We start from the raw sequence: 27,981 nt of genomic DNA on the forward strand, positions 1-27,981 counted from the left end.
GGGCATGCTCATGAGTGTCTGGCCCCCTCCTCCTGGTGGCCAGCTGGAGAAGTGCAGAAAGTATCTCTCACCTAGCACAAGGCCAGTGTGCTAGTTCAGAAAAGGCTTCACCAATGTTTTCATGCATAAATTAAGAGTACTATTATTATTTTAAAAGTATATGTTGTGGTCCTCAGGGGTTTTCTTCTGACCTAGGAAGCAACAGTAGCAAAACTACAATCGCTCAGAGGATAGAGGATGGTACTCTGGAGCTGTGGGAGACACAGTGTATTTTTAATTTCTCATTTTAGACATTTGCGCTACCTCCAACATTTTGTTGTTAAAGACACTTTGCAATACACAAAATTAGTGAGAAATAAATGATGTATCTGAAAATATTAAAAAAACAGATCAGAAGGATTTTATATTTTTTATTCATATAGATGATAATTGTATACGTGAAGTATGTTGAGTACTTCTTGGAGTACAAGTGTTACACATATATGATATTTATCATAAGTTTGTAACATAGGGCTGCTATTGCTATATTGCATATGTTTTGTTTCTGTCAAGATACATTTTTATTTCTTCTGTACTATATTAGTGATTTTTGGAGAATGCTGTTGAATTTCCCATCTTTCTGAGTTTCGAAGGCTTTCCCTAGGGGAATCTCTGTGTACAGTGAGATGCCCTTTGAATGGCAATCATTTCCTGATCTGCTGGCCTCATCATTCTGGAATAATAATTGTCCCTGATTTTTGTTGCTGTGATGAAACACCAGAGGCAGATCAGTGTGAGAGCATGAAACACTGGCATTGGCTGAGTGTCTGGTGTCACACTGTGGTAGACAGAAGAGTGGGAGCACACCGGAGAACTAGCTAACATAACTGGTACCAAGCCAGGACCAGAAAGAAGAAACCAGTGGCTTATAAAGCCCTTGAGGGCCTGCTGCATGGAATGACCCAAGGATCTCCTGCTGGACTCTACCTCTGGAAGTTTCTATCACCTCTCAGCAGTACACTTTGAGGCCCCCTAGAGAACACTTACCATATTCAAGTCACTGCACTAAGAAAACCCATTTTTAAAAATATCTTTTGTAGCAACTCAAAAGTGTATATTGCTTATTGTTGTGATTATTTATTTGCTCTATGCTGGAGAGTTTCTTTCCTTATTTGGCTGATTTTCTTATCAGTGAAGTGAGTTAATTTGTGCTAACCTCCAATGTGGGTCAGATTTCTATACTGTGTTTCTTAGCTAGGGAGCAAGAAATATTTCTTGGAGCATTAGTAACAAAATAAAATTAGAATATAATAGCCAAGCTCTCTCTCCAGCCTCACAAATAGTTTATAGAAGCAGCCTGAGAAGATTATGTTCTAAATGCTCTATTTATTCATTGTTTGTATTTGAAGTATATCTTTCAAGCATTATTTGAAAGAGAAAAGGAACCACTTGCAATTGTTTCAGAAAACGATTCAAGTTGGACATAAAAACATAGTTCTCCTTACAAAGTGTTAGTGAAACTTAGAGAGAACTGACTTACAACCTCTGAAAACCAGTATGATTCTGAAAGAGGCATACTTACAAGGCCAGAGCAAACACTGTCTTGCTTACTAATTAATGCCTTTGTGTCCTGCCAAATGAACTTGAACAGGAAAGGGAGAGGTATTAGAATCTTAATTTTTAAATAGGAAAGATCCTGCCTTGTTATTGTCAGTGACTACCCGAGATTCTAGAGGGAATCCCAATCAGATGAGCACAAGGCAAACAGCAATGAGCAGAATAGGAACCGCAAGGAGCCTGAGCAAGTATGTGCAAGGCTTCTGAACACCACTAACAACACGAGTCTTCATAGGCTTCAGTGACCGGTCCCACTGGGTTAGGATGGCATTCCTGGCTCCTGACCACTTCCCTGGACCTTCCAACCGGAACTGGTAGGGGCTGCAAGGGCCAAAGAACACTTCGATGGCCAACCTGGGATCCTTGAGAAACAGCTGTAGGATGTTGGGCTTTGCTCCAATAAAGGAGGCCAGTTCATCCATGTAAACAATGTAATCTGTCTGGATGGTCTCGCTGTTGCCGAACCTAGAGATGGAGAGGAGAGACTCCTGTGACACCCACGCTTCGCAGAAGCAAGAAGAGGGAAGGGGACTCACGTCTATCAGGGGAAGTTGTTCTCTTGTGTTATTGAGGGGAATATTTCATATCTCATTTGGAAATAAATTCTCCAACTCTACAGAGCAGTGGAGAACGTTCGTGTCCCTGTGAGCAAATGGATAATTGTCTCTTGCTCAAGTGAAGTTATTCATTCGCAGACCAGAGCTAATGAGTGACAGCTCAGGAATGGAGTCTAGTTTTCTAGGTTAATTCTCATGCCGCTGAGTCAATTTCATTTAAAGCATCTACTTGAAGTATCATCTACCTTGTGAAAGATTTCTGGGCTAGAGAACAGGGTTACTCTGAGTCCATCACTTTTGAATGTCTTTTCTGGGATGTACTGCAGAAGACAGGGCAACTGGGGACAAAATACAATGAGGATCCTTAGTCTCACTCTGCACCTTGCACCGAGTGGGACCCAACGCAATGGCAGGCGTGAAGATCTCCACTAATGATTCTTGGATGGAAGAATGTGGCGCATAGCTTTTACTCTGTTAACTTTATGAAGGATCATTTAAGATGAAATCAGTCTCAAATATTGACAAATCCTGGTTTTCTATGCAAATCCTAGATCTACATTATTATATATCTACAATATAAAGCTCTTACCATTTGAGTTTTTTCCCCATTTTCTCATCAATATCATCCATCATGTCTTTTACAGAAGGCAAAATGCATGTTCCTGAAAAAGAAGAAAGGGCAAAAACGATTGTTTCATGAATCCAGCGTAGGGGTACCCCAGTATTTTTCATTCTCAGTGAATTATGAGTCATGTTATATTTTCACTTTTAGAAGTGTTTATTTTTTCTGTGCATGTGCACATGCATTCACGCCATGGCACAGGCTTGGGGGCCACAGGACAACTTTCAGGAGTCACTTTTCTCCTTTCACTAAGTTCCAGGAATCACATCCAGGTCATCAGGCTTTGGAGGCGAGCACTTTTACCCATGGAGCCCTCTTACTGGTCCTGTTTTCATCTTGACTTTTTGCTGTTCAGCAAAACAAAGTTTTGAGCAAATTAGTAGGTGATGGTTTTCAGACTGATGAAGGATTCCCACTCTTCTCCGAACACTTGCACAATAACAAAAGTCTAGTAGGGAATTATCTTCTTATCTTGGTTCTTAAAGATATCGGATGTTTAATATTAATTGAAGAGCTATATCATAAACTTTCAATCATATTTTAAAGAATATTTTCTATAAATTATAGTCTAATGCAGGTGAATGGTAATTATTTTTCAGATTTTTTTGTGTGTATGGAGTGTGTGTGTATCTTTTTTGCATATATCTGTATGTGTGTTGTGTGTAAGACAGACAGATAGATAGATGGATAGATAGATAGAGGGATAGATAGAGGGATATATGAGAGAGAGGGGGGAGCACACAGAGACAGAGAAAGACAGAGACAGAGAGAATGAGCAGAGGTCAGAGGTCAATCTCAAGTGCCCTTCTCTACAGCTCTCTACGTTAGCTTTTGAGATATGGATGATCTACTCTTGAACACAAAGCTCACCAGCTGGCTAGACAAGCTAGCCAGCAAATCACAGGTGCTCTCCTGTATCCACCCACTGCCCCTAGTACTAGGGTCCAGGCAAGCACTGATGTACGTGGAATTTTCACATGGGCGTTGGGGATCTGGACTCAGGCTGCCATGCCTTCATGATAAGTACTTTATTTATGGAACCATCTCTCTGCTCTGGTTTTTGTTTCAAGATTCAAGGAAAAAAAATCTTTGGGAATTCAGTCTTGCTTTGCCAGAAAAGGGGATTTCAGCAGATAAGGTAGAGAACTCAGTAAACCCCCAATTCTCTTGGTGGAGAAACAAGAGATGTTAAGAGTGACTGAGATGATGGAATGTCCAGATTCACCAAGGATATGGGGAGTGCCAGGTGATGAGATGCCTGCCATTTGAAGCTCCCTCAGGATTTTAGGCTCATATAAGCTAATACGGGTCTCTGAAACATAGACTAAAATATATTGTAGGATAATTTCTTTGGCAATGCTGGAATGACTTTTGAATGAGATTAAAATTTATCTCAAAAAAATGACTGCTCACCCTTAGCAGTGACTTGTTGAACTCACCATTCTTGCAACCCTTACAGCATCATTGGACAGCTTTTGTCAACATGGCCTCATTAGGAGCCCCTGGGCTCTGTCTTATCCAGGTGCAGGTAAAGAGACTGGGAGGTGGGAAATGTGTTTATAAGCTAACTCACTCCCACCATCAGGTTGCTTGAAACTGGCTCTTCTGTCTTGGGGTTCTGATTTTTTCTTTTCTGGGTGCTGGGAACCAAATCCAGGGCTTCGTGCTCATCAGGCAAGTGCTTATCACTAAACTCAATCCTCAGCCCTTAGCTATAGCACTGATTCTCCCAAACTAAGTTGTTTGTTCAATTGCCCATTTCTTGTAATCTAAGCATTTGCCTTTTCCATCAATTTCCTGTCAGTTGCCTACTTTGCATTCCTCTTTCAAGATTATTCTTACAACTTGTTAATCTACTTATTTACATTGTGTCTGTGAATGCATACATACCCAGGTATCAGGGTGTGTGTGTGGTTGTGTGTGTGTGTGTGTGTGTGTGTGTGTGTGTGTGTGTGTGTATTGGTGGTGGTCAGAGGACAACTCGTGGAAGTCAGTTGTGTCAGTTTTATCCTTCTGCCATGTGGGTCCCCAGAATGGAGCTCAGGTTTGCCAGCCTTGGCATCAAGCACCCAACGTCAACTGAGTCATCTCCTTCCCCGCTCCCCCTTTTTGTTTTACTTTCCTCCCTTATTTTTTTTTCTCAGAGCCAAAGTTACAACTCTTGTCCTCACAGAGAGTTAGTGATCTCCCTTTAAGTCCAGTCTCCCTGAGGTGCTGCTGCTTTGCCGGAGTCACTTAGGCCTCTGGGGCCACCTCCAATCTCTGCCTGAGCAGGTAGAGGCAAATGGGACCCAGGGAGATCACTGCTGAGTAGGACCATGCTGAAATGGGTAGCAGCCCGGTGGCCCAGGCTGTACAGGGCTGTGTATACCCACTCTAAGCTTGAACAGGAAAGGGAGACTCTGTAAACCCCAGCAAGTCAGGGTAGCACTAGAAGCTTTAGCTATGGCTTGGAAAGGAGCCAGCTTTGCTAAAACTCCCCCATCGAAAAGTTTCATAACTTAAGGTTCAACTAAACTTTGCTCAGTATGCTCTGACATCTCTGTTTTTTCTTTAATTATGGCTCTATGTGTTTTCATGATCCGTGGCTGCTCACAGCTATACTTCATCTGTTACTGTGACTCTGATCTCAGCTCTGCTGCCTTCCTTCCCTGCCTTACCCTAATCAAGTCTGTTGTTTCCTTTTCCTTTTGAAAACATGAATACTATGTACTCTCGTATCTTAGGGATTAAACAGCTCTCACATCTTGTACTTCCTGTCTCAAGTCAACCACTGCTTGTCCTTAACTAACACACTGCGGAGAAGAAAATAACACAGAAGAGCCGCCGCCTTCCTGGAGTCTGTGCTCTCCCTGGCTGTAGATATCTGCGGCTGGCTGGAGATTGGCCTGGAACTATCCTTCCCTATCACCCTTTGAAGTAATGTAATTCTATTCAGTTTGAAATCACAATTTAATAATGTTGCCATGCAGTTAGGACCACGAACTCTTGGAGTTCTTGTCTATTGAATGATCTCAGGTAATTGTCAGCTCCCAAGAATCATAAGCAGCAAAAATCTCCTAATAATATCATACCATTTCGTACGATAACCTAGTGCCACATGCTTCAAATTGCTTATAGAGTACAGCACCAATGGAAATAGAGTTACAAATTTGCAACGCTGGATAGGTCTGTTAATTAGGATTATTACTTAGATTCTGAAAAGTGCTCTCATTAGCATCCATTGCTGAACTTTTTGGCCCACTTACCCTTTATTACTTGTGCAGCCCAGCGTGCCTGCAGGTCAGTTGTGGGGATGGCAGCACCAAGGGACTGGACAAGGCCAATCACTGCCATGGTTGGTTTCTCCAGCTGAGGAGGGAAGATGCCTTTGTACAAGGTGACCTCATTGTTTCTGCTTTTGATGATGGAGTCATCCAGGAAGGGGTAGGCATAACCATAGCCTGTTGCGAAGATGACACAGTCAATGTCCTCAAACACAGTCCCATCCTCAAAGACAGCGGAGGTCTCTGTGAACTCCTTCACGTTAGGCTTGATGGTCACAGTGCCGCACAGGATGCGGGCTGGGAGCTCATCATTGAACACAGGCTCTTTCCTGAGGGTTCTGTATGGACAGAAGAGACTGGTCATTGTAACAGTAACATGCCCCTCTTGTCTTAGTCTTTATACCAATTGTGAAGGAAGGAACACAACAATCAAAGAGTTTTCCCTAAGCTATGGAATATCACTAATGCATGTGAAGAATAAAACATATGAATGTAGGAAGTAGGAGAAGTTGCTATCATGCCTATGTCCAGAAAAGTTCTAATGTACCTGGTATCTGAAGTCTTTCATTACTTCCTATTACCCATGAAATTGAGAAGATTCAGTCCTCCTGAATTCCCCATATCTCACTTTTCTCTTCTGGAATGACAATGTCATGTATCTTAGATCACAGGGAGATCTGAATAATATGAGGGATTTTGTAGGCTGTAGCACAGACAAAGCACTAACAGTGTTAACTTCTATTCTTATTTTCCAAACTGGTCATGGTAAGATGGACTTGAAAGGGTGAAAGGAAAACATGAGAGGGCCACACCTGAGTTTTCACAGAGTGGTGAAATGTGAGCCACATGAAGTAATTGCACCACTTAGGTCAAAGAAAATGCTCCTGGGAACTTAGAGAAGGCTAGAAGAAGGGGAGAGTAGTTTGAAGCACTGGCCCCTGGGAATCTGAAAAGAGATCCTTATTTTTGATTCGTAAAATCTCTATACATACGGATTATTCGGAAGTTGACAATGAACTTGAATAGCATGGAAGGAAAGGGCTGTTTATGTATGGCCAAGACAGGAGAAGAAGCTGCAGGAGGAGAAACCGAGCCAGTGAGATTAGGTGGAATTCTGGTGGGAAAAGTGCTAGATTCAACTGCACTTTTTACCTGCCAGTTGTATTAAACTCAATGCCCTCAGTCGTTAAGCACCCCAGCCTCACTGAGACTGCATTTGCCAAGGCTATTAGAATAAAGCCGAAGGGTCAATTATTTTCTTGAACTCACTAGTAACTCCTGACTTAGTTAATTGTGTCTTCCCTCCTGAAACACTGTCTGTCTTCAAAGGTCATTACTTTGTCTTAGTTCCTTTCCTAACATGACTATTTCCCCTCAGGGTTCCCTGTTGCTCTCTTCTTCTCCGACCTGATTGCTGAGCTCAGCCCCCTTTATCCTTCTGCATCTACACTCCTCTCTCAAGGGATGGCATAGAATTTAACTTAGAGTTTGAACCTAGTTCAAGAACCCTCTTAAAAACTGTCTTTATGGCATTTTCACCCCCCTAGCCTGCATTGTATTCTCTATAACACACAGCTTTCTACTAAACATTTATTGTATGTTTATGGCTACTAAGAGTGTACTCTAGTAGGACAGGATTCTGCTTGTTCTGGACCCTGATATATCCACAAATACTTACTTGGGACCTGACACAGTAAATACTTCATTTGTATTTGCTGAGTTAATGAATTTGTAAGAAGTTTGGGATTTGTATGCAATGTTGAAGAAATGCCAGATTCATGTAGAGTGAGAGCATTCTTTGAAGGGGTTGAGAAAAGAGTACTCCACTTTGACATTAAGTGTGAAGTCACAAAGTTTTATAGATAAAAAACAAAGGACCTTGAATCAGCAGATGTGGGTTTATACTGAAGGTTGCTTCTACTTCCTCAATGTGGGACTTTGGTAACATTATTAATTCTATTGTACTTCAGTTTTCTTAGAAAAGCAGGAGAACAAACAGAGCCCTCTTCATAGTTGTGCGAGTGTATGTCATATGCCAGAGCTTAAAGGAGAGAATAGGCAAGACTCTGGTAATATATGAAGTGCTTAAAACAAGTTTATTTTTATTACTGTTACCATGGGAACTAATTGCTTCAGTGTTACCTAACTTTCTAGGTGTACAAATCTGGTATGAAGGTTATGTGGAAATCATTCCCAATATTTGCAGTTCTTTATCCTTTGATACAGGAGGTGTGATTACTTCATGAATATTTTTTGATTTGTTTTGAGGTTACAACACACATCAAGGGTTGTTGACACGGAAGTAAATGTTAGCAGGCACATTGTGTTTTAGTCCACATTACCCATTTAAAGGCATCAAGCCATAGTTTTCATGCTTGAATCTTGCATTCATCTGCCTCATGTACCACCAGTCAGAGATGGCTGTGGGTAAGTTGTTCTTGAGGAAAGTTTGAAATCGAGTGATCACCAACATGTCCCAGGGGTAGCCATCATCCCAGACCCGGCTCATCACCCAAGATCCACTTCTGGAGCTGATGACGACCTTAAAAATACAAATACTAAATGTAGTGCATATTGTAAGATGCTCTCTATATCTCCCTATGGGAATGGGCTTGTTACTCTTGCTCTTGGGTTTTTAGTTTTGTTCTTTATTTGTTTTGTTGTTTTCTTTTACCAGGAGGTAGTAGGAATCCCTCAGCTGCCAGACCTCCTAAAGATAATTGTTTTGACTAAAGAAATGGGCTCCACTCAGGTCTTATTTCCTTTCTGGGTTTTCTGAATTCACTGATTGGTCCATGTAGGACCCTCGTTTCAGCTTGGTTCATATCCATAAGCCCATCAAAGCTTAAGCATAAGGAAAAAAGAAGCTATCTTTCCTTTCTGGGAGATATTGACTCCAAGAGCACTTTTAGACAAGCTTCCTCTGCTCTAATATGCTTCTAAAAGTTGGCTACCCTATTGCTGCTGACAGGAACCAGCTTATTTCAGTCATGTCTTACTTAGCACAGGTGACAGTCAGTATGACTTCCAATCATATTTCTTTGGGTGCTTATCCAACTACTGATAGCTACAGAGAAGCAGTTATGATCCCCAAATAGGCATTGGTGTAAAATAAGGCAAGCAAATTGCGATCAGGACACCATAGGCACAAATCCTGGCCCTCCTACCTCGATGTGACACAGGGAAGATTACTTTAACTTCACTGATCTTGTTTCCCCCTTCTAAACCAGAAAGGAACATCATCTACCACTTCAGATTTTCATGAGGGTCAATTCAGCATGATAACCTGTTTCATATGGCTGATATCATCATCTCACATATAATGTGATCAGTAAATCCTTTCCTTTCTCTTCCATTAATTCCTAACAGTAGGTCTTTAGGTTTCTTCTATTTATTTCTTCTTTTCGTTTTAAATTATGTAATGCCATTATGCAAAAAACTAGCTAGAAAAGAAATGTACCTTGAGAGCTTCAGAAATTGGTTTTCTTCCCTGTAATTCGTTCCATATGCAGACATAAATATCACCCTGGTTCATCCTATTGCTCTTAGTTTGAAAACCTTAAACGATACACTTTTCCTTATGAATAATCCATGTTTTTTTTTCAGTTCTGCACTGAAGTCTTTGAGAAAAATCACTCACTGGGACTGCAACCTTTCTTTCCTATCTCAGTTCCTGTAGCTGCTCTGCTCTTGGATCTGAAGCTCTGAATTTCATTTCTCTTGTTTTCTCCCGCTCCGATCTTAAGTTCCTCTGAGCTTTCTAAGAAGTTGCTGATATTTCTGTCTTCAATTATCTTTTTTTCCCCAATGGGAAAAGTAAGATTCAATGACTCTTTACCTACAGTCAAAGGCACTCACTTACACGGGAGCATTAAAGCACCTTGATAGATTATATCCGTTGTTGATATTAAGAACTTTTATTTCAGCAAGATGAGTCAGTAGTTGTCAAATACACAGTACTGATTCCTGTCTTCATGCTTTGCTATCATTCCCCTTTCTAAGAACAGCTTCTGCCACTATTGCAACTATATATATTTGTATATATTTTTATATTTCTCTTTCAAAAATGGGTTCAGGACCATCTCCATTGTGTTGCCTCTGAGTCTGGAATGTTGTAGGCATTTAGTGTCAGAATCATCCATTTATCTTTTATCCCAGTGCTAGCTCTTACACTGTTGTCATGCATTTTGCTTATCTCTTGAGAATGTCTGTGTGCCATTGTGTGTGTGTGTGTGTGTGTGTGTGTGTGTGTGTGTGTGTGTGTGTGTGTGTGTGTTTTGACTAGATTTTATGACCTCTTAAGAAAGAAGGTCATGTGGTTCATTTCTTTGCATGCCTCCTGCTTGTCAAGTGCAGTGTGTGGACAGAGGCATAGGAATAGATTTTTGTGCCATTTGTCCTGACAGGATCATCATACATCTTGACAATAATATCATGGAGTAAAACTAGAAACATACTGGGATGCTCAGGGACCTTATCAGGAGTATATGACTTCAGAAGGACTAACATCTGGAAATAAGATTCCTGCCTTTGGACTTCTGGAAAAGCAACCTTCAAAGTGAGGAGATGACATTTATTGAAAGTCACACCCTAAGGGGATCTTCATCATTCCTCTCCATCCTCCTTTCAGTCTCCCTTTTCACCCTTCTTTCCTAAACCCACTGAGATGCAGCCAAGACGCCTTTTGTCAGTTTTTGAGACACCAAGTTTCTCACTTCAAGACACTCTACCTGGAGACCTCTTCTGATACTGTGCTTTTCTCAACTTCTGGTTCTCTGCACGTGTCATCATCTCCAGGGGTCTTTGCTTCCACGTGGGGAGCAGGTCACCCCTATTAATCACATAGAACCTGGGCTTTGTTTTTCTTGCTAGCACTTTCCTCAATCATAGTTTACACATTAGAGCATTTACTTAGTTAATATCTTGGAGTTCAAGAGTGAGGGTTATGTGTGTTTAGTTCAACATTCTTTCTCCAATACCTAGGCAAGTGCCCAGAACAAGAAATAACCAGAGATTGAATGCATGCATGGATGGGTAAATATGCAGCTCTCTGTCAATATTGACCAAATCAGGTTTTAACTCTGTCACATTCTCATTTCTAAATTGGTTTGGTTTTTATCTGTTTCATTGATGAGGAGGTCAGAAACCCAGAAGTATAGAACAATTTATCTAGGTGTCTCAGTCATAGCTTTAACCTGAAGTCAACTAGTTTTAGAACAAGTGATCACACACACACACGAGGTATCAAATGTCTCAAGAAGCTTGTTGGGTAGGAAACATCACTAATGATACCTATAAAGCGATTTCAAATCCCACTTGTTACCTAGGAAGCTGAGGTATGTGAAATATCCCTTGGTTTTCACATGCCATCCCATTCCATAATGGTTTGCAAAGGATAATAACTGTTTCTGTTCCTTTATGATTGTCTGTGGAGTGTGTGGGATACAGTACCTGTTGAGCTGTGTGGCTGAGTTCCGCAGCAATGTCACAGCCTGAGTTCCCCAGGCCAATCACCAGGGCTCGTTTTCCCTTCCACATCCCTGGTTCCTTATAGTCCCTGCTGTGGAAGCATTTGCCTTTAAAACGGTTCAGTCCTGAGTGAAAAATGAGAAATATATGAATCAATTTGATTTCTATTAAAAGAAAACAATAAAATAAAATATTTAGTGGTCACAAAATAAGAACATTTAATAGTCTTAATAAATTATATATAACGAAATGTATTTTAATCTGTCTGCTTGTAGTTTAATTAAAAAGACATTAGTGCAGTTTGGGGATGGCTTGAGTCTATTCCCCAGAGGTACATGTGCTGCCAGCTTGGTGTGGATATAAACCTTTAAGGGGTGGTGGCAACTGGGAAGTAAGTTGGTCTTTGAGGACACCACCCTTGGAAAGGAGGGTGGAGCGAGTTTAGTTACACAAGAGCAGTGACTTTTTAGTTCTAAAATAGCAAGCCTGCCTGTTGAATCCCTCTAGCTGCCTTCTCACTTTGTAATCCTCAGCTGCTGGACAGGGCTAGTTCTTTTTCCATTTCCTTACCATGCTGTGATGCAACTGGGGCAGGGTGGGGGGGATGCCCTTGCTAGAAGGCTAGCCCCATGCTGTTTAGACTTGCCAGTGCCTGTAATTATGGGCCAAATATCTTTTCTCTACAATGTCTCAATTGCCAGGCATTCTGTTACTTGGATGAGAAAGTAGACTAAAATAGACATCACTAAGATGTTTATTCTCAACAGATGTGTAGATGACTTCCTCAATTTCAGTCTTACCTGGAAAGGAGTCTTTTGGTAGGTGGGGGTACACATGATGCCCAGAACAAATCATTACAGCATCAAAGACGGCTGTTTCTGTTTTACCATTCTTTTCAGTGGTAACTTCCCATTTGCCAGTAGTTGAGAAATCGGGACATTTATTTATACTGGTTACAAATGTCTAAGGAATGCAGAGAGAAAGCCTACTTTAATATGCTGATAGTAGATTGGTCTTAATAAAATCATTTAATTAATAAGGATTTTAATTTCTTAAGGAATTTAAAAGTCCCTCAGAAGAAATAAGAACATTAGATTGTGTATGTATGTATATATATATATATATATATATATATATATATATATATATATATGTGTGTGTGTGTGTGTGTGTGTGTGTGTGTGTGTGTGTGTGTTCTTCGGCTTGTTTTTAAATATTTTTCATTGTTTACTGCAAATGGTTACATTTATGGTCTCACAAAAGTATGGCTTTCTATGCTTTATACAAAAAGTCTAACTAATATATAGTTCTAAATGTTTTGTATTTTTTTCCATTAAACTTATTTTGGACACAGGGACTATTTAGAAAGTAAATTTACAAACCCATAGATATTTTGTATCTGTTTTTTTTGTTACTGGTTTCTAAGTTGTTGCCATTTTGATGTTAGAACTATATGTGATATAGTTGCATATTTCTGACAGATTCATGAGAGAAAAATAGTGTTCACAAATCTACAATTAGAGAAAGCAAACTGTTAAAAATATTGATGACAGAAAGGGACCCTAGGGGAAAGATGGGAAAAGAGCCACCGCCATGGACTTCCTGATTGCTCTGTCTGACACTGCTTGGCGGATAGCACCTTACCTCAAATTGTATGTATTTTAGAAGGTTCTTTTCTTTGGCAAATGAAACGATGTATTCTTGGAGCTTGCTGTTATGCATAAAGTTGGGGAAGTCATCAGGATAGGGGAAGTCTGGAAAGCACATCATTTCTTTGGAAGAGTTGGTGAAGACTGATCGGTAAATGCTAGCCCTGCCCTCTTCTGTATGGTCCTGTGAATGAAATTTCCAGATGGAGGAAGATTGGTAAGTGAGTATACAGTTCTTGTTTATATTCAGTTCCAAGTCATTATAGTAAGTTGAATTGTCCTTTACCCACTAGTGAATCTGATAAGATGATAAGTAAATATGAATTTGCCCTAAACAATTTACCAAGGCGATTTAGAATGTGGAAGCACATACTTAATCTATTTTCTTTTTAAGGGACACAACTTCTTCATTTTCTTTTAGAAGTACACAACTAGAATTTTTATTATATAACATATGGTGATGGCTGTTTTCATAGCTCAACTCCACAGGATTTCACTATGTCACCAACTCATGAACATGAGCAACTAGCAGTCAATTTGATTTGCAAAAACAGTGATAGGCAATTGGCACTATCTATAAGATTTGTAAATGTGAGCATTTTAAATCCTAATCTCTCAAAATTGAATGTAAAGTTGTACTGCTTATTTTGAACCAAGCATATTGAATTTACGAGCATTGCCTGCCCAATGAGCATTTATGTAGGTAGCAGAGTTTCAACTTGTAGAAATATAGAAATGTTTGCATTGGTAATATTTTTTAATTTAATTAATTAATTTGTTTATTTTACAGCCTGACCACAGTTTCCTCTCCTTATTCTCCTCTCATTCCCGCCCCCTTCCCTCTGCTCACCCTTAATCACATCCTCTTCTGTTTCTGTTCAGAAAGAGACAGGCCTCCCATGGGTATCAATAAAGCATGGCATGTCAAGTTGTGGTAAGACTAAGCACCTCCCCTTGTATTAAGGCTGGGCAAGATGATCCAGTATGAGGAATAGGTTTCCAAGAGTCAGCCAAAGCATTAGAGACAGCCACTTCTCCCATTGTTGGAAGTCCCACAAGTAGACCAAGCTACACAATTGTCATATATATTTAGAGGGCTTAGGTCACCTATATATTTATATATTTAGGGCTTGGTTCAGACTCTGTGAGTTCTTATGAGCCAGGTTAGTTGTTTCTGTGGTTTTCTTATAATGTCCTTGACCCCTCTGGCTCCTACAATCCTTCCCCCTCTCTTCAGCAGGGTTACCCATATTAATGGGGAAGTTACAGAATTGTGCTAAAAATTCTAAAGGAGGTACTAATTGATGATGAAAGAAGAAAGAAACATTGAAGAAAAAAGACTTAGCAAAGATCAGATAAGGACATTGTATACTGGTTCTCATCTGTAGCCATACACTGGTAAACTCACACACAGACACACACCACCACCACCACCACCACCACCACCACCACCACCACCACCACCACCACCACCACCACCAATAACAACAAAACAGCCCCAACGAGCCAGCCAGCCAACCAACCAAACAACCAACCGACCAAACAACCAACCAACCAACCAACCAAACTCCATGTTTTAGTTGGCATGGAGTTTCAAATGTCTTTCAAGTAACAGTATAGAATAAAATTGGTAGAGGGTAATGACCACCAAAGTAGATTCTATGCAGAAGCACATCTTAGAATCTTTTTGTTGCAGCTGGTGCCTGAATGTATGTGTGAGGTGAATTAAAGACACTAAATAAAAATATATATATGCTTGTTTATGGGTGGTGTGTACCTGTGTGTCCATATGCAAATGTGTCCCCTATTTCCCCCCCTCTCTGTGTGTTTGTGTGTGTGTGTGTGTGTGTGAGTGTGTGTATAGGTCAACCTCAGGTGTGTGTTCTTTAAGAGCCATCCACTCACTGATAAGGCTAGGCTGGCTTGTAAGAAAGCTCCAGGAATCCTTCTGCCTCTGCATTACAGTGTTCAGATTACAAACCTGGATGCTGAGGTTTGAACTCAGATGCTCACACTTGCAAAAGAAGCACTTTACTGACTGAACTAGATCCTCAGCCCAGGCATTAAATTAAAAAGAAAATAGTGTAAAGACAATGATAAAAAAGCTGAAACTTTGCTTGGATCTCTAAACCCTCCGAGGTATGTTGTGAATGCTCTATAGGTCTAGATGAAATATCTGTCTTTCTCAGCACCTCCATAAACAAGAAATCAGTAAGTTGTCTGGATTGGACCTTAAGCTTTGTGATGAAAGATTTAATTGCAGATCTCTATGGATGGCTGTGAGTTTGTAGAGAAACATGTAGATCATTAGAATGTTCTCAATAGGTGTCATGTAACTCAAAGCTGATGGGTGCCTGGTGCCTGGGTTATGACCTTTTAGTAAACATTGGAATATTAGGTCATGCCAATCACTATCACTAGCATGACTGAAGTTTGTTTATTGTCAAGGGACAAATTAGCTATTTTGTTTGTTTCAAAAAGGAATGAGACTTTCTTTTTTCTGCTGTTCATGTGACTCATGCACATGGGCAGTCTGCATGCGAATTTTGAGGCATTGAAGGGATTTGTAGCTTCTAGTGAAAGCTTGATAGAAATGATATTGCTAGGGACGAGGAAAAAAATAAGGGATATATTAATTCACATAGAGCCTCTCAACCTGAAAATCCCAAATCTGAAATGTGTTGAGCACCAGCATGGTAGCACAAGAAAAGGAATCCAGCTGTAGGTGGGACAGCTGTAGAGACCCCTCTCTTCAAGGCTCAGGGAATGTTGTAGAAGAAAGGGTAGAGAGACCATCAGGGGATGGAGAAGGATGTTGTGAAAAGATGTCCTCTGGACAGGACATGGCTGTTGCACACATGCTGCTGTTGAACTCACAGCAGGTGTTGTTGCCTGCACGGGACCCACACAAGGTCAAGCCCGTTAAAAATTCAAACATGGACTGGGGAAGGGGCTCTGCTGTCCCACTCCAAGGTGAGGAACTATTGGCAGTTAATGGCTGCTGGGAGGAGGAAGGAACTCTTTCTTTCCTCCTTCCTTCCTTTCTCTCTCCCTCCCTCTTTCCTCTCTCTCTTTTTCCTTCTTTCTTTTTGTTCTCAACCCTTCCCAACTTCATTCCCCCCCCCTCCACTCTTCCCAGTAACCTCCCCACCACTCTCAGATCCACTCCTCCTGTTTCCTTCAGAAAAGGTCTTCCAGGTCTATCAACTGAACGCAGCAAACAAGATACACTAAGTCTAGGCACAAATCCTCATATCAAGGCTGGGTGAGGCAGCCCAGTAGGAAGAAAAGGGTCCCAAGAGCAGACGAAAGGGTCAGAGATACCCCCATTCCCACTGTTAGGAGCCCCACAGAAATACCAAGCTAACAACCATAACATGTATGCAGAGGATCTAGTGCAGACCCATGCAGGCTAGAATTACCTTTCTTATATGATTTGGCTACTGGTAGATTACGCAAGGCCCTGTGGATGACCCACACCCATGAGGAGATAGGCAGCACTAACTGAACTCAGTGAATTACACACACACACACACACACACACACACACACACACACACACACACACGAAGTTGAGAAGGCAATGTGTCTGGGAATGGGGAAGGGGGAATTGGAGTGAGGAATTGGGGGTGGATATGAGGCACATATGATCAAGATACACTGAATACATGCATACAATTTTCAAATCATAAATAAAAATTAATAAAATGGTTGTGTATAGAAAAAGAGCCTTTATTAAACTCTTGTAAATCAATGCAATTTATGAATTAATTGTTTAGGGGAGGGCTGTTGGGGAACAGAAATTTTAGCTAAAACTGTGGCCTGGTCAAAGTAGTTTATCTACTCTGTGGGTCAGCAGTGAGAGGGCAGGACATCACTCTGGCTTTGAATCAGGGATGGAATAAGAACCCAATGGGTAGCATCTGCTGATAGGCTACTTGGGATAAATGGATAGTTAGTGATAAAACATCAAATGAACTTTAAAATGTGTCCTATACTGCCTTTTGCAGCTGTCTCATTAGTTTTGGGTTTTGTGAGAACAAATTCCACACCTGAATCTTCTAAATTGCTTTTTTTTTTTTTAAATCCCTTCTCCTGCCCTCTCCTGCCCTCCTCTTGACCCTATGTATTCTAGGCTGTCCTGAAACTTGTTGTGTATCTGAGAACAGTCTTGAGCTTCCAGATCCTCTTGCTTCCAACTCCTGAGTGCTGAGATTAGAGGTGAGAGCCACTATGCCCGGTTTTGTGGTGCTGGGAATTCAACCTAAGGCTTCTGAATGAACTCTGAATTGTATTAATTTGTAAACTCTACCACTGACCCACATTCCCAGCATCTCATTTTTGACATTATTATTGCTATTACTTAGTGTGCTGTTTTGCTTTCATTGTTAGTAAATAGCAAGCTTACATAAATACTAAAGAAGTGTTTTAAAATAAATTTCTTTAAAAACAAGTAACATTACACAGACTAAGTAGGTTCTATTTAGCAATGTGTATAGCAGCAATTAGTGGAAAAGCCAAGACTCGTTAATGAGTACACAATGCATAAAAAATTAGTATTTGTATTAGTAATGCAAAATGTGTTGGAGGAAACAGGAATGGAGAGATTTTATATGTGATTTAAGGTGTTTAATTTAAAGTAGATATAACTACTTTCTGCCTGTGTTAATAAACTGAGTGTTTTGTGTTCTAAAAAGCATTTTAATTGTATATAGTCATTGTAAATAGATGGTATTGTCCTCCATAAAGGCACTTTGTCAGGAGTGTGTTTCTCTAGAGAGCAGGCACAGTGCCCTCCCATACTCCCAACATTACTACTTTAATTGTATTACCTTGTAAGCTATCATATAAAAATCATATACATGTAGGCATTGCATAGTGCTTAAACCAGAGTATTTAGAAATTATAACTTTTAAATCATTAAAAATATGCTGACTAACCCAGAAAAAATGTGCATATTTTGAGCCACAATGTTTCAATGAATAGGTACAATACATGTTGATCAGATTAAGGAAATGAGTTTTTTACCCCTTGTCATCACGTTGTGTTTGGAGTGCTAGGGTGACTCTTTTATAGTTATTCAAAAACCACATAATTGGTTACTAGAAACTATAATATAGAGCACATTACTTCAATCTACTTGTTTTTGTGTGTCTGCTGTCTAAACTCCTAGTGTCTACTCCATCTCTCTCCTTTCCCAGCCTTTAGTATTTGCTACTACACATTCAATTATTTAAGAACACATTTTGTTAATTTAACACAATGACTTCCATTTTCAACTGTTTTGCTGAAAATAATGGGATGATATTCTTTTTAAGGTCAAGCACTATTCCATTCAGACTATGTGCCACACTTACTTCATCCATTCACCTATCATATCTTGTGCTGCTGGGGCCATATCCATTTTTTCTTTGCCTGTATTAATGTCTTGAAAGGCTTCCCCTGTTTTCTTCTAGTAATTATGTAGTTCTGGATCTTACATTTAAGTTTTTAAAACCATTTTTGCTTTATTTTTATGTGCGTGAGAGGTATAGGGGGTCAAGTTTAATAATCCACTTGTGAATTTCCTGTTTTTCCAGTACCATTTACCAAAGAGCTTATCTTTTCTTTTTCTAGTAAGATTAAAGAGGAAGAGATTGTAAAACTACAGAACTACAAAGGAGCTGGACATAGTGGTGAACATTTCTAATCCCAGCATTTGGGAGGCAGAGGCAGGTGGATCTCTGTGCATTTGAGTCCATCCTGATCTACAGAGGGAGTTTCTAGATACCTAGGGCCAGGGCTATGCAGAGACCCTGTTTCAAACAAACAAACAAACAAACAAACAAACAAACAACAAAACAATGACAACAACAACAAAGCAACAACCCCCCCTCACAAAACAAAACAAAAACACAGCTACAAAGGAATAAGTTTAACCAGGAAAGTAAAAGACTTTTCAATGAAAATTGTAAAACTCTGATGAAAGAAATTAAGGAAGATCTCAGCAAATGGAGATAACTCTGAAGTTCACAGATGGGAAGAATTGATGTTACTATGTGCATACTACCCTAGTTATTTACAGATTCAATGCAGATTATTATTCAATCTATCAACATAGCAATGATGTTCTTCACAAAACTAGTGAAAAATGTCCTGGAATTCCTCTGGAAGGACAGAAGACTCCAAATAGATACAAATGACTCTAACCAAACAAAACCAAAGCAGTACTAAAGAAACAAACAAAAAACCAAAAGCTGGAAGTAATCACATTACCTGACTCTGAGATATACCACAAAGCTATGGAAACCAAAACAGCATGGTAGTGGCATAAAAACAGATACCTAGACCAGTGGAACAGTATATAGAGCATAGAAATAACCTAAGACATTTGTAGCTAATTGATTCTTGACCAAATCTACTCGAGAAATTGAAATTTGTGGTCCAAATCACTAATATGACCTTTTGTAACCTCACATTTGAAACATTTATGCTGCGAGATGTCATTCTATATTCTGTGAATATGTGCTGCTCTGATTGGTTGATAAATAAAATGCTGATTGGCCAGTAGCCAGGCAGAAAGTATAAGCGGGGCAAGCAGAGAGGAGAAATCTGGGAAGAGGAAGGCTGAGTCAGGAGTCACCAGCTAGACACAGAGGAAGCAAGATGACAAGGCAGAACTGAGAAAAGGTACCAAGACATGTGGCTAAGCATAGATAAGAATTATGGGTCAATTTAAGTGCAAGAATTAGTAATAAGCCTGAGCTAATGGCCAAGCAGTTAAAATTAATATAAGCTTCTGAGTGATTATTTTATAAGCAGGCCACAGGACTGCGCGGTCCTGGTGGGATCAGAGAAACTTTCCCACTACACAATATTTATTTATTTTGTGTGACAAATGTATACATGTTCAAGAGCATGCTGAGACCAGAAGTTGAAGTCTTCCTCAATACCTTTCCTTCTTTTTTGAGGCACAGTCTCTCATTGAACATGAGCTCACTGAGTTGGTTAGACTGGCTGTCTGGTAGCCATATAGATGGGTATAGCTTTGCCTCACTACATGGCATCATAGGTGTACACCACTGCACCCTGACTTTTATGTATTTTCTGGGGATCCAAACTCAGATCCTTATGCTTGTGGGGCCAAACACTTTACTCACTGAGCCATCTCCAAGACCTACCTGTTGGCTTTTAAACAAGGAAGACGTATATTTATATTATATAAAAGTACCTAGTATTTGACTATGGATTTTTAATCTCCAAGTGACTCTTACTTGTAATTTATCAGAGGCAAATTCTGTAAATAAATGAACTCTTTAAGGCAACTGGTTTTCTGCTAAATTGCAAGGAGGTTATTTCTGACCTGCTTCCTATCTTATGTTTTGTGGGATCCAATCCTGCTAGGAATCACAACCGTCACCTATGCAGGCCTGGAGCCTCCTCCTCCTCCACTTCCCTCTGGTTGCACAGAGGCCACACTCACTGAGAATTTCCACAGGCCTCCAACGTCATCGCTCCTCTCAAAGCAGGTGGGCTCCAGCCCCTCCTCCAGACAGCTCCTGATGGAGGCCAGGCCACTGACACCAGCTCCAACGATAGCCACTTTCTTCTTCATGGGTTCCTGTGGAGTGAGGCAGAGATCATTTCCAGCAGCATTTCTGAGACCTTACTTTGGTGTTTGTTTTTGGTTTAATGGGAAATTTTGTTTTGGCGTGCATGAAAACCTATCCAAAGTACTTCAGAACTTCTGTTAGCCATCAAAGTACTTTCTGGTTCTTGGCAAATAAGCAGCTAAAAAAAGTCACCTTGAGACTTGTGATCTTTGGTAACCTCACATTTTAAGTTTGTTTAACTTTGAAACAAGTTTGTGTGTGTGTGTGTGTAACCTATGGAATCCTCCTGCATCCCTCAATTCATCTCTGGATTACTTGTAATTTATAATATTACCAATTCATTGGAAATACTTGTTTTGCTATATCACTTCAATAATATCAAGAAAGAAAAAAAAACGTGTGTATTCAATACAGATGCAACCCTCATAAGCCTAACCACATCATTGGTTCATGGGTACTTGAATCTTTATATATGAAACACACAGATATACATAAACTTATACACATACATACATACATGCGTACACACATATACATACAACATACATGTATGCCTATGTCTATTTTACTTGACATAAGACTGGGAACACCTACATCTCAATATGTCAGATAGTCCTTTTCCTTCCTCAACAAAAGTCGCCATTGCCTTCAAACAATATCTTCCCATTATTATTCATTCTCAACTTCATTCTCCTCCAAGAAAATCATACTTCTCAATCTTTTCCTATCCTTAGATTCTACCCCTGCTTCTCTATTTTTCTTTTTGAGTAAAATTCTGTAGCTCTGCAAACAAACAAAATACTTAGATGATGAGAATCCTATTTTAGGACACCCAGGAAAAATAAAAACCAGGCAACTTCCTGAATGGCATGCCATGTTCTTTCTAGCCACAGTGAATGAAGAACCACCCAACTCCATTCACCCACCCGATGCTCCTCCACACTCCTTTTCCATTCACCTCCCAGACTCCCCTACCCACAGCCCATTGCAATAGTTTTCTTTTTCTACCTTTTCCTTGTCTTCCTTTCTTCTATGTGTTTCAGCCTCGAGTCTTCTGGGGAGTCTGAAAGAGAAAATACTGGGCACCTGATGGTAAGTTGGGGAGTGTGTTATTGGAATAGGGAGGAGCTTCTCTTAAAGGGATAATCCTTGGTCCTGTAGCAAGTGAGCACACACCCCAGCTCCTGTGATGTGCGGGTCTCTGAGGCCACCTTTCTGGTCACTCAGACCTGCTTTCCTGTTAGCAACCTCCAGTTTCACCCGTAGGCAGCAATTTCTCCAAGTTGCTATGGTTCTCAATTCCATTTCCTTATGTATAATTCCAAAGTTTACCTTATTTCCCTTATTTGTAGGTCTTTTGAGGTAGCCCATGATAACCTTCCAAACTCTATGGGAAATTAATCATAATTGGATTGGAGATAGACCAGCAGTGAAGATAGCTTTTCTATGCTATGAAAAAAAAATCCTTGACTTACTAGTAGCAAGTAGGTCAGACCTGATCATGGGCTTTAGAAAAATTGTATTATTCAAGTGAATCTTGCTGAGGGTGTTGTGGGTCTTCTGTGAGACCTTCCTCAGCAGATTTAAAGTCAGAGCTTGCAACTGTATTTTAAAGGAATTCCACAGGGAAGAGTTTGGAAGTGAATGTGTCTCTTGCCATTGCACTTTACCCTCCTCATGGGCCTCCGGTGGGAGAAGTGTCCACTGTACTCTATCTGCTCAGAAGGGATGAGACTTCCAGTCAGGCAAAGACCTGAGAGGAGACTATGCCCATTCTTCAAGACCTTCACTAAGCTATCATCTCCTCCAGTCAAGCTCTCTGCCTAGTTACAGACATAGGTCTCAGCATCTGAAACTGCCTGCCACTTGGTCAAAGTGGCATAGGGACATATGGTCAGAGCCATGAGGAAGTGTTCTACATAAGGGGCCAAGAAGTCAACAGAGTCAACAGAGTGAAACTCAGCTCTTCAGAAAGCAGTGAAGATAAGCTTGCACTTAAAAGCATTTATTAAACTCAGTTAGGCACCTAACTTCAACGGAAGCCTTTTTAAACAGTAATTTTACAAGCTTTATTTTCTGTGAGTAATCTAATGCATATATCTTTAGTTGTTTTTATTCAAATATTTATATTTCTGCAAAATTGAGACTTAGTTTGTTGAATATGTATTTTCTAAAAGAGCCATTGCAGTGTGAGTATGTTCACAAAATGCCTCACAGTCTAGAATAGGAAGAAACAACTGTACTTTAAACAGTAAACTTGTACAGTGACTGGCCTGGGTGGAAAAACAGACATATGGGCAATGTTAGGTCTTGTTTAAAAGTAACTGAATGTAGAATAATGACAGTTTGTTAACATACTTGATTTCTAAAGAAAGCGCTTGCTTCCAAAAAGAGATTAATTAGGTAGAGATTCACACATCTTATCGGTTGAAATGGCTTGTCCAAATATGTTTAAATAACTTTGTCTGAATTGCACAATGCACTGTGCCTGTGACTTTGGAATGCTAGCTGTGTCACATCATTCTGCTTATTTTTCCTACCAAGTGATGCCAAATGCTGTGCTGTTATGTGATTGATGGCGACATAGTGTCTTTCTCTAAGATAACTTGGTTGATGTTCATGCAATAACAGGTGACGCTGATGCTCTAGAGAGAATGAAGGCAAGGTAGCTGGCTCATCTCTTGGATTCTCCTGCAGGTCACAAGTGCTGCTGATACCAGTGTTCACACTGCTAGAAACATTGTCAAGTCAGCATATGTTGACAGATCAAGATGGTCATGTGTGGGAGCCCGTTCTCGGGTTCCTCGTGGCTTTACCCAGCAGGTCCGAATAGAGGATGATCAGGACCACGGGCCTGAGTGCAGGTGTCTGAGATGGTCTGCACTTGGCTGTGCTGGGGGAGGAGGTCTTTTGCTCCACCCCTTGGCGTCTCTATAAAAACCCTGGGGCAGAGACAGTCGGGGCCCGTTGGAATAGGTTCCAGGCCCTCTTGAAGCTATCCTTTATTTTCTATCTGTTTATCTCCGCAAGATTCTCCACTCTAAATCCTTCTATCTAATATTTCCTGCTGCTTGCACTCAAGAAAACCCTGGGGAACTGTGGGGGTGGTGGGTAAACACCCCACAGTCATGTCTCCAATCTCTCTATACCTCCTGAGAAGCACAGACTCCTTTTCCTTCAAACTTTATTGAGACATAACAAGTTAGAGCTGTACATCATTAAACTTTATTGGTGCACACATGCATGTGTGTGTGTGTGTGTGTGTGTGTGTGTGTGTGTGTGTCTGTGTCTGTGTCTGTGTCTGTGTCTGTGTCTGTGTCTGTGTCTATGTACATGTGTGGGTATAAAGGGGACAACTTTGGATGTTAGAAACACTATCTCTTTTTAAGAAAGGCTCTCGCAGTGGTTTGGAGCTCACTGAATAGACTATGCTGTGGCCAGCAAGCCTCAAACATCTTTCTGTCTCCATTTCCCACACATTTTGACCTGCCTAGATTGTTTTTACACAAGTTCTAGGTACTCAACTCAGGTCCTTATGCTTACAAGGCAAGCATGTTACCAACTGAGCTGTCTCCCAAGCCGTACCCTTATGTTTTAAATTTTATTCTTATTCATATTTATCAGGGAGTTTTATAATTCCACATTGTTTCTGAGCTTTTTGTTTCAACTGGAAAGTTCTCCCTGCATTTTTAAAAATAAGATAGGCCTAAGGATAAGCTCTCTCAGGTTTTTCTGGCATTGAAAATATCTTTACCTCTTTTATTTCTTTGGACAGTTGTGATACTTTTAGTTTGTTTTTTTTCCTTTCTGGCAGTTCTTCTTTGAAAAGTGCCATCCTGCAGTCCCTGCTGATAAATCCCCTGAAATCCTTATGTTGGTGTCATTGCATAGAATGAATCTTTGACAAATGCTTACTGATAGAGAAATGAATAAATTACTTAATTCCCAGAAGATAGTCTGTGGGTACGAAAAAGCTATAATGTAGCTATCACAGTTGTAAGAGATGGTTTAGAGAAATCTTATGTCACACGGAAAGCAGATACAACATGTACGAAGGCTATTACATTTTAACTAGAAAAATGTACAGTTATTTAAAAATTCTTTTAAATATGAATGCAAGCACATATAGGCACACTCATACAATCTAAAATAAACTTATATTAAAGAGAAAAATATGGCTGCATGTATACACTAAGTTGTTAATATCCTTTGCTCTGTTGAGCAGGGGGTCCATGTATGAGTCTAGATGAAAGAGCCAAGATGGAACAACAGTCAGATAAACCAACAGCATCAAACATGAACAAAACATTTTCACTGCGTGAAATAAAACAAAATGTTCTAGAACTTAGATGACAAGACTACGCATTCATTCCGGAGCTAACAAGCCAGTGCAAATTTGAACACGTGTCTCAGACAAGGTCTGGCTGTGATGCACTGTGATTTTTGATCACTGAGTTCACGGTTGAGCAATACCGAGTTGAGAGCTGGCTCCAACCACGGGGCCTGTGGGCTTCTGTCACCCGCTGCCCTTTGCCACCGGGTAAGGCTACTTGTCCTCACACTGCAAATGTTACCCCATGATCAAGACCCATAAGGGAACTTGCAACTCTGAGTTCCCACCTAAAGCTTGCATAATTGTTTCTGAGGTGACAGAAATGGATGTCATCAGGATAGCAAACCATCATCAGAGCCTTCCTTAGCAAGAGCTCTGTGGAATGAGAAGAATTTTTAATGTGATTTAGGAGATTTCTTGTCTTGGTTGGGGCTTGGCAGTAGGGGCCAAGATAAACTATTGGGTTCCATTCCATTTCCCAGACCACATGAGCTGGGACTGGTATGAAGAGCAGGGACCTAGTTCAGAGTTCAGCCCAGAGCACTTGGCGGCTCTATTCCTACATTCTACATGTGGGATCGGACAGTGAAGCCAGGCACATTCCTTAAGGCTAGCAGGAAGCAGAGCCAGAGCCCTTTCAGCTAATGTCAGCTTGAGAGTCAGAGAGTCACAACAGACAATTAAAAAATATCCTTTACTTTAAATCGTATCATTGTAGATACCTTAGATATCACTAGATACCTTGGGCAGGACAATTTTTCATTCTATTGGCCTGTTCTTGGGATTTCTGGATATTTATCTCTCTTGGAATATTGTTGCTGATAAATGCTAATTATGCCTGCCGGGCATTAGAAAAACATAAAACAAAACAAAACAACCCTGTGCCTACTGATTGCCATCTATTCCAATAAAGAAGTTTCAGTATCTCTGTGAACCACTTATAGGTCAACTATGTTCTTACGTTTAGACAAACACAAACCAAAAAAACAAAAAAATGAAGGACCTTAACTGATTTATTCAAATTGTGGCTTACTCGTTCAACATATATTTCAAGAACATGTGTTATGTATCAAACACTGAACATGACTTATAAGATAGGGAATAGAGTTTGGCCAATAAGACAGATATAAACAGTTGTTATCACTATAACATGTGCACACAATTGTACATGCACACACATTTTTATATATTAATTTAGTAAATAATTGTCTACACTCTATCAGGTAATGTTCTAAGAATCACTCACACCTTTCAAGTACACATAGGTAATGTCCTAAGAATCACTCACTCCTTCCCAGTACACATATTCAAGTGCTCTCCACATTGTTTTCCCATTCTACTCTTAATTATCTGACAACAATAGTTGATATTTAAAACATAAGGCTGAAATATTAGTCCATTCACTATCTCTCTCAACCCAAGGATACCATCCAAAGGAGGAGATATATCGCTTATTGACATATAAGTAGTTTAAAAACCATTTAGACAGTCTAGCATTTAAAAGATAAAATAGTTTGACATTACCTTTAAAAGTTCAGAGTTCATAAAAATGCTGCACGTTAGAATAAAAGTGCTGTCCTAACTGTTATTGTGTGGCCTTCGCTACTGATTAAACAAGTTGATTTGAAGAACAGAGTGCGATGGTTTATGTAAGTCCTGGTACATTGTACACTTGTGAACTGGACTTTCTGGCTTGGCTTCTGAAGGTACTGGAAGATATTCAACTGTTATTTGATCTTTTCCTTTGAGACCAAAAATCACTGTGTTTAAGCACGTAACTCAGTTTCTTCTGATGCCGGAATTGAAGCTGCGATGTTATTTCTAGCTTGCAGTGAAATGTTTTCATTTCTGGGACTGACTTAGGTTTGAGAATGGTCCTTACTTGATGAAAGGACTTATTTTATGGTCAGTTGTCAGAAACCTAGTTCTACAGAAGAGACACATTTCTACTTGGGGAAGCTCACTTAAATTTAAGAAACTTCAATCATACCACTGTTCTGTTTCTCTTTCATTCTCTTGTTGAGATGAATGACTACAGCATCTTAACTCAGGTGATAACCAAGCTTGGGAAATGGTGGTAACAGAGCATGTTGTTTCTCATCAGAGGCTTCATATCTTAACTTGACAATAAATGTCAGGCCTTGACTAAAGAATGAGATGGGTGAGCAAAATATACGAAATTTATGATGGAAACTGGAAGCTAACAGAAAACCATCTGTTAGTTTTATATGCAGGCACCACAGTGATGGATTTTCTATAAACTCCATATATTAACAAAACTTCCAGTAACTTGCTTAGTCCTAAAAGTGGCAGCTTCCCCAGGCATGTGAGCCAGGGTGAGGCTTAAGGTATGCATGAGTGCTGTCCTACGACACTGAAACAATGGAACAGAGAAGAGCGCAGAGGACAAAATGAGGAAAAAGTCAGAAACCTCAAGGGAAATGACTTATGGCCAGACAGATCTGGTTTGAAACTCAGTTTAATCTTTTAGCTTTCTTTTTCTTTTCCTTCCTTTAAAAAATGATTTACTTTGGCTTTTGGTTTCTCAAGACAGAGTTTCTCTGTGTAGCCCTGGCTGTCCTGGAACTTAATTTGTAGGCTAGGCTGGCCTTGAACTCAGAGATCTACCTGCCTCTGCCTCCCAAGCTCTGGGATTAAAGGTGTGTACCATCACTGACAGGCTTAAAAGTGTTTTTGAGGTTTGAATGTTTTCTTTATTAGACTTTCTTATTTCAACTTTTATTTTTAAAAATTGGTATGTAGAACATTAGTTATCACTATGAAATTTCATTTTTTCAAAGTTTTTATTTTTGAGTATGTGCATGTGTATTGTGTGTGGGTTTGTATCTATGGGTACAGTGCCTGTGAGATCAAGAATGGGGTTAGATCCCTGGATC

General features: G+C 40.0%; 1 protein-coding gene across 4 annotated transcripts; it reads right to left on the reverse strand.

Moving 5' to 3' along the window:
• Positions 1-393: 393 nt before the first annotated feature.
• Positions 394-26,765, reverse strand: LOC102905655 (flavin-containing monooxygenase 3). 4 transcript variants are annotated; one of them, XM_006974753.4, is made up of 10 exons: positions 26,609-26,765; positions 21,760-21,814; positions 20,622-20,759; positions 13,155-13,343; positions 12,311-12,473; positions 11,493-11,635; positions 8,384-8,583; positions 6,024-6,379; positions 2,743-2,815; positions 394-2,061 (listed from the first exon to the last, which is right to left on the reverse strand). In XM_006974753.4, the coding sequence occupies exons 3-10, from the start codon at positions 20,751-20,753 to the stop codon at positions 1,725-1,727; spliced, it is 1,593 nt and encodes a 530-aa protein (XP_006974815.3). In that variant the 5' UTR covers positions 20,754-20,759; positions 21,760-21,814; positions 26,609-26,765; the 3' UTR covers positions 394-1,724. The 4 variants fall into 4 exon arrangements, with proteins under 4 accessions (XP_006974815.3, XP_015849095.3, XP_015849093.3 ...); XM_015993609.3 differs by having other exon boundaries at positions 21,760-21,829; XM_015993607.3 differs by having other exon boundaries at positions 21,760-21,837; positions 26,609-26,760.
• Between the last annotated feature and the right edge of the window lie 1,216 nt (positions 26,766-27,981).

The sequence above is a fragment of the Peromyscus maniculatus genome, chromosome 11 (assembly GCF_049852395.1).
Source record: "Peromyscus maniculatus bairdii isolate BWxNUB_F1_BW_parent chromosome 11, HU_Pman_BW_mat_3.1, whole genome shotgun sequence".
Lineage (NCBI taxonomy): Eukaryota > Metazoa > Chordata > Mammalia > Rodentia > Cricetidae > Peromyscus > Peromyscus maniculatus.